Source organism: Chrysochloris asiatica, unplaced genomic scaffold (assembly GCF_000296735.1).
Source record: "Chrysochloris asiatica unplaced genomic scaffold, ChrAsi1.0 scaffold00018, whole genome shotgun sequence".
In the NCBI taxonomy this organism is placed as follows: Eukaryota; Metazoa; Chordata; class Mammalia; order Afrosoricida; family Chrysochloridae; genus Chrysochloris; species Chrysochloris asiatica.
Window position 1 is genome coordinate 27,629,932 of NW_006408536.1, and position 10,198 is coordinate 27,640,129.

Here is a 10,198-nt window from a genome sequence, read left to right on the forward strand (position 1 = left end):
AAACTGGCTTGAAAGAATATTCTGTTGACTCTATGTTCCAAATTAGGTAGATTTTGACCAATTCACTCATGTCACCATCATCTCCTGCCTGGACTACTGCAAAACCTTCTCATTGGTTTCCTTGATTCCACATGGGCCTCCCCTTCAATCTGTCCTCAACACAGACACCAGGAAGATCCCGTTAAAACTGAAGTTAGATCATGTCACTCAGGTTTAGAACCAGCTTCTCCACCACTCTCAGAGAAAAAAGCCTCAGTGACCCCTATGTGATCTGGCCCCTTAACTCTGTCTGCTCTCAGCTCAGAGACTCCCATGGCACTCTGACCACACCTTAGAGCCTGGCCACAGGCCACTGCCTATCCCCAAATGCTCTTCCCCAGAGCTGCGTGGAGTTTCCCCATTTTCTTTCTTCAAGTCTCCACTCCAAATTCACCTTCTCAGTGAGACCTTCTAAGACCTGTCTTTCTAAATACATACTCTGCTTACCTACTATCTTCTTCTTCATTAGCCACTGTGACTGTCAAAAATGCTATTACATTTTACTGACGTATCCTGGTTATTATCTGCTAGAACACTGCTGTGGGGAAGTATTCACAACAGGGGACTCTGGGTCAAGAAGCGGCAGCCCTGGTAGTGCAATGGTCAAGCATGTAGCTGCTAACAGAAGGATTGGAAGTCTGAACCCATCAGCCGCTGTGCAGGAGAAAAAACCTACAGATTCTGTCCTACAGGGACACTATGTATCAGAATCGATCCAACCAGCACATAACAACAACAGGCACAATTATATAGGAAGGAATAAAAGTGTACTTTTTTGAGTTTTCCTTTCAATTTGAAGTTGATAATCATTTCTATAGAATTGGTGCCAGTTGTAAGCACTTTACAATTAAGCCATTCACTTCTTTCCCTCTGCACTCAGGGAAATACCATCTTAGCTACCACCCCTAATCCAACAGCATTGTCTGTTTCATAGCACAATTCATCCAGAACCATGGCACTGGGCATGTCTATAGGCAAGCCACACTGCTCTACTCCTGTGCTTGTGCGTATTGGCATCTGCTTCCTTTCAGTTCAGTTTACTTGCCAGTTCCCTTCCAGGGCACTGCAAAGTTATGTATTGCAAACTGTCAGGAGTTTCTGTAACCTGCCTGGATGTGTCCTACTTACCTTAAGAGGTAAGGGCTGAAGTTGCTCCGGGCTGTAAGGATCTGCCTGGCCAGTAAACAGGTGTCTGTGGATGGACTCTGGGTACAGGGGACTGGTCTGGATGCAGTTGCTGCAACCACTGTCGACTGAGCCAGCCTGCCAACTCCTAAAGGTGGGGACATTGAAAAACAAACAAACCACAACTCACAAAGTGTTCATCGAAAGGACTTTATCTCGTGACTAAAGACACTGCTTTTCTCATAAAGTCCAAAGGTTTCATGTTTTCTAGGAAAGACAACTCAACCAGGTCTTTCATTAAGAGGGTCTGCCTGTCTTTATCACCCAATTGGAGCTGTTGAAGAAGCCCCACCCAAGCCCTTCTAGCTTCTGGTCTTCTTCACCCCAGTATCCGCTATCTGCCATGCTCTGTTTCTCCCCAAAACAAAATTCTTTAAAATGTAAATTCAGGTTGTGAGGATGGTGTGGGACCAGGCAGTGTTACATTCTGATGTGCATGGGTTCCCCCTGAGTCAGAGCTGATTACACAGCACCTGGCAACAAGGTTGGCATCGTTGCGACAGAAAAGTATGTTCAAGCTGGAGCTGGGTCTATCAACACATGGCTCAGTTTGTGGGACTATCCTGTTCTCATCTGTAACAAAACTTACAAAAACGCTCTTCAAGACCCTAAGTCACAAGGGCTGTGAATCTGACCAGCCTGCCCAGAGAGCACTCCCTCTTTTCTTTCTACCCTCTGGCCTGGCCCTTCCCAAGTCATAGTGTCTGTGTGGGAAGGGTGGGTATGTGCCTCCTTCTTCCCCTCATCCCAGGAACAAACTTCTTATGAAGCAGCTACTCAGAGCCAGGGGCACCACTGTGGTTCTGTGGTAGAATTCTTACCTCCCACACAGGAGATCTGAGTTCTATTCCTAGCTAGCACACTTCATGTCAGTGGAGCCCTGCATGTTGCTTTGATACTGAAATTCAGAGGACCTCCAGACTAAAGAGGAACTAGGAGAAAGTCTTGGTGATCTACTTTTGTAAATCATCCGGTGAAAACACTATAGATTAAAACAAACCAATCTATAACTGATTATGGGGCGGGGGAGGGGGGGGTCACAGAAGCAGGCAGTATTTCATGCCATTGTACATGGAGTCACTATAAGCCACGGGCCGACCCCACAGCAGCTAACAAAAAACAACTCAGACCTTTGTGTTAGGCAGAACTCAAGTCTCGGCAGTTTTTTTGTAGATAATATTATGTCCCACTATTAATAAGTACATCAAAAGAAGAAAAAAAAGAAAAAAGCCAGTCGGCAATGAGTTGACCCTGAAACCTGGTGGCCCTATGGGTGTCACAGGAGAACTGTGCTCTGTGGGGTTGACAACAGCTGGCTTTTCAGAAGTAGATCTCCAGGGCTTTCTTCTGAGGTGTCTCTGGGTGGACTCAAACAAAAAGGGGAGTTTTGCCTCCAAAACCTGGGCCTCAGGGTTCTATTGCTCAAATATTCTCTGCTTACAAAACCAAGTGGGAGGCAGGCTTAGGCAAAGCATACACTGACTCTTTTCAGTCTTGTTATTTGGGATTAAAGGTATAAGAGACCATTGTGTATCTGACATTTCCTTTATTATTTTATTCTTAACTTTTTATTGTGAATTGGGCAAAGGTTTACAGAGCAGGGCAGTTTTCCATTCATCAGAATGATTACAGTCTCCACAGTGCAACATCGCTGAAAAAAAAAAAAATATATATATATATATATATATATATATATATAAATTCAGGAGCACGGTGACTCTGCAGGATAAGCACTAGAGTGTGAGCACAAGGTTGGCAGTTCAAGCCCACCAGGCGATAGATGAGGTTCTCTGCTCCAACAAAGATATACAATCTCAGAACCCTATAAAGGGTTGCTACGAAGCAGAACCAACTTCAATGGCAAAATGTAATTTCAGAGAAAGATACTTGGAGAAAGAAGGAAGTTTTGGAAATATGAAACTCTACGTGGGGAAAAAGTCCACCATTCATCTCATCCGTCAGTCTGTTGTACTGTGCTGCCTCACGTGTTGCTGGGATGCTGGAAACTATGTCACTGGTATTTTAAATACCAGCAGGGTCAACCACGGTGTACAGGTTTCAACTGAGCTTTCAGACTAACACAGACTAGGATGAAAGAGAGGTGGACTACTTCTGAATATTTAGCCCCTGAAAACCTCACAAGTAGCAGCCGCACATTGTTAGATATAGTGCCAAAAGATGAACCCACAAGGTCGGAAGACATTCAAAATATAACTAGGGAAGAGTGCCTCCTCAAAGTAGAGTTGACCAAAATGACACGAATAGAATAGAGCTTTCAGGACTTTCATTTGCTGATGGGGCACACCTCAAAACAAGGAGAAACAGCTGTAAATATCCATTAATAACCAAACATGGAATGTATGAAGTACGAATTTAGGAAAACTGGATATTGTCAAAAATTAAATGAAACACATTAAGATTGATGTCCTAAGCATTAGTGAGCTAAAATGAACTGATATAGGGCATTTTGAATCTGATAATCATATGACTTATTATGCTGGGAACAACAAATTGAAGGGGAATGATGTAGTATTTATCATCAAAAAGAATATTTCAAGACCTATCCTGAAGTACAACACTGTCTGTGATAGGATAATATCCATATGCCTACAAGGAAGACCAGTTAATACCACTATTATTTTCAAATCTCCACACCAATCTCTAAAGCAGTGATGATGAAATTGAAGAATTCTACCAATTTCTTCAGTCTGAAATTGATCAAACATGCAATCAAGATGTACTGGTGATTAAAATGCAAACTTTAGAAACAAAAAGGAAGGATCGATCAGAATTTGGGAAATATGGCCTCAGTGATAAAAATGATGCTGGAGATCGCATGATAGAATTACAAGACCACTGCATTTTGCTTGGATCCACAATCAATACTCATAGAGCAGCAGTCAAGAAGTCAAGCAACGTATTGCACAAAGTATATCTTTGGCACCAAACCTCTTTAAAGTGTTCAAGAGTAAAGATACCAGTTTGAGGACTAAGGTGCATCTAACCCAAGTCATGGTATTTTCAGGTGCCTCATATGCATGTGAAAGTTAGACAATGAATAAGGAAGACCCTAGAAGAATTGATGCATTTCAGTTATGGTGCTGGAGGAGAATATTGAAAGTAGTACCATGGACTCCCAGAAGAACAAACAGATCTGGGTTGGAAGAAGTCCATCCAGATGCTCCTTAGAAGCCAGGAGGGTGAGACTTCATCTCTCATACTTTGGACATGTTGTCAGGAGGGCCCAGTCCCAAGAAGAACATGATTCTAAGTAAAGCAGAGGGTCAGTGAAAAAGAGGAAGACCCCCACAATATGAATGGGCACAGTGGCAGCAGCAATGGACTCAAGCGAACAATTGTGAGGATAGCGCAGGACTAGGCAGGTTTCATTCTGTTGCACATAGGGTCTCTATGAGTCCAAACTCACTAGATGGCACCTAATAACAACAACAACAGTGTGGAAAACTGTGGAAGTGCCCATGAAGACAATGAGGCAGAAAGCAGTTCACTAAAGGTGCTGGCTCATGCAAATCCTTCATCTACTTCAGAGGTCTGCTTCTGGTTTAAAAGGATAGTGCATAGTTCCATTGATAAGAAAAGGCCAAAATAGGCAAATTCATAGACACAGAGCAAATCAGTGGTTGCCTAGCACTGAGGAGAATACAGGGAGTTTCTGTACAGAGCTTCTTTCTGGGGTGATGAAAATGTTCTAACATTGGCTGTGATGGTGGTTGCTCAGCTCTTAAGACAAAGAAAAATACTAATTGTTTTTCTTTTGTGGGGGAGTTGTACAGTATGTGAATTATTATCTAACACTGTTCGTGAAAAATCATAAATGGACCTTATTTTACTCCATCCTGGCAGAGATGGAGTGCCTCAATAGTCTCAGTCTCTCTGAGAGAGTCTAGAATAGAAGGGAAAGGTGATAAGCAGAGAGGGAGAGCTGGGGATAGAATTCAAGGTGAGTTTCTCATCCAGAGCAGTATTACATTCATTCCCTGAGAGGACAATGGAACTGAAGAATTGCCTGGTCCAGGCTCCAGACACGGGGCAAGAAGCACAACTTGATCCTAAAGACACAGCTGTGGGGGCAAAGCCACATCTAACACACTGGCACCTCATGCCCATGGACGCAGGCTATCCTGCCTTGAGAAGTGGAAGAGCGCCCACACTCCTTTGCATGGAGGAGGCAAGCACTGAAGACGGGGAGACACCACTGGCACCTACCTGTCAGGCGCGGCCTCAGCTTGACCTTCCCGCTGCTCCACCTGGAGGATCTCCTCGGTGCACTCCAGCTTGACCCTCTCTTCTGCCAGCTCCCGTTCCACGGCCTGTAGCTGGGCTGTGGTTCTCGCCAGCAGAACTGTCACAGCATCCTGCAGAGAAAGTGGGCCCAGTGAAACCAGCTTCATAGGGCCGACAACAGTCACGGTCCCACAGGAAGCAGACCCTCCCACTGCACTGAGAAGTGTGCTCATTTTCCACTCGCAACAGCACAGAGTGAAAAATAACCAACCACAAATTACATGTGATCATGAATATGCTGGCATTAAAAACATTCTCAGAATGAAGAATGTTTTTAAGGTCACTGAATTTTGTACATGTAGCAATTGTTGGGTGATCTGCTGTGTATATTCTTAACAATAAAAGAAATTATTTTTAAACATTATCATAAAGTTGTCATATATATTGACGCAGTTGAGATTTGTTATTTGTAGCATGTTCTAGACCAGGGGTGGGAAACCTTCTTTCTGCCAAAATTTATAACATAATTCGCGGCCATACAAAATGATCAACTTCAAAATTCGCCTGCTATATTTGGTCAAACATTTAATGAACTCACCCCCAATGTGATGGCCAGACCAAATGATTTTACACGCCTTATACGGCCTGAGGGCCGGGCGTTCCCCACCCCTGTTCTAGACGTTTACCACAAACACTGAATTAGTGAATACTGAATCCCTGTTCCTAGGGGAGATACATGGTTAGGTTCTTGTGAGTCTTTGTTTACAAAATCTCCTTCAATTGATCAACACCAAACCATGTTGTATGTATGTTCCTATTCACAGACAATTTGATGTCTATTTTTGATCCAGTAACTAGTGAACTCTTGGCCAATGGCACTGTAACTCAAGTCTGAATGAGGCTCACCTAACACAGGTTTGCTCTCTGTAAGCCACATCATAGCCATCTTGCTCTTAGGGACATTGGACAGCATTTTCAGTACTATGCTTGGGGGCCATTTTGAACAGCATCAGAAAGCAACAAAATATGAAATATGGTACGCAACAGACTGTAAAAGGGACACTTGTTGACAGTGTGACAGCTGCAACGTCTTTTCACCCTCAGCTGGGAACATACACATTTAGCGGCTCTCAATGTCTTGGGGCTCTGAGCATTGTTTCTAAAATGACTATGAAAGCATGATCAATATTAATTTGGGGGCAATACACATTTTAGCAAGTAGAAAAATTTGAAAATATGGAATCCATAAATAATAAAGATTGGCTGCATGTTCCATTTTTATGGTTTTCCTTGAGACTCAACTTCTTCATCTTTACTACATCTTAAGACTTTTAACTGCCTATCTCCACAAGTCAGGAGAACAGTTGTGACAGGCTCCTATGAGCAGAGAAGTGTACCGTCTTCCCAAACTCGGAGTGTGTGGGCTCCTGGGCAGTGCGTTCTTCAGCACGCTGGTTTTCACAGGTCCTCTGTGGCTCGGAACTGGTGAAGACCTGAACAGAATACCAGCGCCGCTGCATCTCAATGGAACTTTCGTAGTCAGCCAAGCTTATCTGTGCAATGCCCTATAAGGATGTCAAAGGAAGCCAGAGTAGGCACTGGGTGAGTTCATTTCTTTTAAAATACCAAGTTCACCTTTCATTCGTAATTAAGTAAGATCTAAAATAGTAATTCCTTTAAAAGGGGAGGGAGGTGGTAAAATGAAAGCAACTGACAAGGAAACTAACGAGGGTGCCTCTGTGGCTTTTTTTCTGTTCTGTTCAGTCAGGAAGGGAACAGGATAGAGTAAGCAGAACCTTGGATGCTGGGCAGGGGTTAGGGTTCTGTCACTTTAGTGAGCCACAGATTCTCTCCAGAATGTTTGGAATAAAGAGAGGACCAACTGAACTCTGTTTTAAGCATGTACATTCTACAGCAGAGGTGGTACAAACCAAGGGACTAACATTCTAGCTTTGGAAGGAAACCCAACTGGCTCTTGAATTCTGGCCTGGGCATCGAATGGCTACATGGGCCTAAGGACAAAATGCCTGATCCTTTGGTGTCTAAGTTCTAGGCTTGACAGAGAACATATGCGGAGGCTTCAAAAAGTCTGTGGGGCTTTCCATTAATTTCAATTACTTTTTTTCCCATGAATTTTTTAAAGCTTCTGCATACATGGCATGCAGTTACACCTGAGTTTCAAGTAAACAATGAATTTCTTTTAATTGTCATATAAGTATGTACCAATTACTGTATGGGATATACTTAAAGACTGAAAAAGGATCTATTGTTTACCGGAAATTCAAATTTAACAAATGGGTACCTAATATTTCTTACTATCTCATGGAGGAGGGTTGCAATATGAATTGAGCACATGACTAGATCAATGGTATTATCATTCATTTCACTGGTCCCAGTTAGAGAGTTCATTTACCATTATAATTTTTAAGCAACCTGCCAAAGAAAAAAAGGAAGGAAGGAAGAGAAGGAAGAGGCGGGGAAAGCTAGATGGTGGGAGAAATGGAGGAAAAGGAGAGGAACGAAGGGAGTGAGATAAGAAAGGGAAGAAAAGAAGGGAAAGAATGAGGCATGGAAAGAATGAAAGGGAGGGAGTGAAAGAGACGACGATCAATGATGGGAAGACAAAAAGATACAAAGGCAGAAAGAGAAAGAGAGAAAGCTAGAAAGACGAGACAGAGCAATCCAAAGACAATGAAAGGATGGAGAACCATACCAGTAGTTCTTCCTGCAGCTGATGATTCACGGAACACACATATAATTGAAGGGACTTCAATGTCAACATGCTTGAATGCACAGGGATTTTGAAAACTTCATTAAATATCAACGGGGCCTGGAATTCTAGAGCCTTAGAGCAGTAGGTATTGGGTGTGCTGGAGTCGAGAGGTGGCAAGTAGACGCGAACGTGTCTGAAATGAGAGGGAGGGACAGATCTGACTTACAAAATGCATAAGCCACATACATATATGCACCTGTGTTTTCCTTTCTTTGGCTGCCTACAAGTTGAATTAACTAAGAAAAGGACCAAAGAATCTTATGTGACTTTGGAGACAAGGGGAAAAATCAGTCACAAGAAGAGAAATGACACAAAAGTCAGTGTTTAAGAATTCTGACAGATTAGTCAGAGAGAGGTTCTGCTTCTCAATATCTTTGTGGGAAAGCGTTCTGATCTTCCTGGGGCCCCCTGAGCTCTCTCTTCAGGTGCTACATTCTTGTGTGTGTGGCAAGTTGAATCCTCTCTCAGTTCATTCACCAGGTGAGGGCACAGACTGCGCTGTGTGTCCTGCCATTTCTCTCTCCATGTGAAGAGCTCAATCTGTCCTGAAGAATGTGACAGGACATCATTCGAGCGATCAAAACCCCAGGGCAAGTCCGCATCCCCTTAAAGCCAGGTTGCTTCCAAGGTCTTTAGAGCTCAAGTTTATAAAAAAAATTCTTGTAAGGGGAGATCACCCTTGGACTTCAAGTGACCATTACAGGTATGGTCACTCACCTGGGTAAGTGGACCCTCCATCAGGCTCCCATCCAGAGACTAGAGCTCAGAGTTAGCACTCCTAACAAGACCAAAGTCATCAGGGGCCTCGCAACCAGTCACATGGTTATGTCTTCTTCCTTCAGCCACTGCATTTACATTCCTACCAGGAATGAATGAGGGCTTCAATTTCTCACATCCTCACCAACACTTGCTATTCTCTGTTTTTCTGATCATACCAATCTTAGTGGGTGCGAAGTGGTCTCTCATTGTGCTTCTGATTTGCATTTTCCTAATGACTAATGATTCTGAACAACTTTTCATGTGTTTCTTAGTCATTTATGTATCTTCTTTGGTGACAGGTCCATTTTATTCAAGTCCTTTTGCCATTTTTTGATTGGGTTGTCTTTCTGTTGTTAAGTCAGCCAGAGACCTTTTAATAAACATCATCAGAACTCAGAGACAGCATGTGGCTGCATCAGCACCAACCCTGTCCTGGGAACATGAAGGGAATTTTAATCCCAATGCTGCTGATGGGCAGGCATTCATTAGCGTCTCATCCCACAGCACAGAACTAACCTGGCTCTGCCCAGGTTAAGACACTAGACTTTTTATTGAAAAGCAGAACAGGCCAATGGGCTGTGCTATCTAATGAGAGCCTGAAAGAGGACACCATCAGCTGTGCACATCCCCTGCTCTCCGAGAAGACACCCCAGTCCTTGCCTGGCCCCGAACTTACATTTTACAGTCTTCTTTCATACCCAGCCCAGCAAAGTTCTTCAGCTGAAGCACGTTCACCAGCAGACATTCACTGCTGCTATCGTGCCTAGGAAAGAAAACACTATTCACCAACTGCAGATCCTCTCAAGGTGAAAAAAGCCTTCGGGATGAACTAGAGCAATGGCCCTCCACACGGACACTGGGCACGGTCTAGAGATATTTGGGTAGCCAAAACCACGGAGAATGGGTGGGTAAGGTACACATCCTACAGTGCACAGGGTGGTCCCCACCTCAGAGAGTGACTTGTGGGTGGAGACCAGGGATGCCACTCAACAACCTAAGTGCACAGGATGGCCCCCATCACAGAAAATGGTCTAGCCCCAAATGTCATCAGTGTTAAAGGGGTGAAGCCCTGAACTGGACTAACAAGAGTAAGCCAATGTGGCCATCATTGGCCATGGCCTTTCCTGAGACTGCAATTCAAAACCCCCAAGTATCCTGTTTCTCTGCTATTCATAGCAGAATTTAGAAATCATCTGA

The 10,198-nt window shown here is 43.6% G+C and overlaps 1 protein-coding gene across 1 annotated transcript in view; it reads right to left on the bottom strand.

Annotated features, from left to right (window-relative positions):
* Nucleotides 1–10,198, bottom strand: part of WWC3 (WWC family member 3) — a 145,812-nt gene that overhangs the window by 11,775 nt on the left and 123,839 nt on the right. Inside the window, exons 14-18 of the mRNA XM_006835645.1 lie at nt 9,678–9,764; nt 8,183–8,375; nt 6,867–7,034; nt 5,452–5,600; nt 1,168–1,312 (exon numbers count right to left, since the gene is read on the bottom strand). Coding sequence (XP_006835708.1) covers nt 1,168–1,312; nt 5,452–5,600; nt 6,867–7,034; nt 8,183–8,375; nt 9,678–9,764 — 742 coding nt within the window. The remainder of the gene's footprint in view (nt 1–1,167; nt 1,313–5,451; nt 5,601–6,866; nt 7,035–8,182; nt 8,376–9,677; nt 9,765–10,198) is intronic.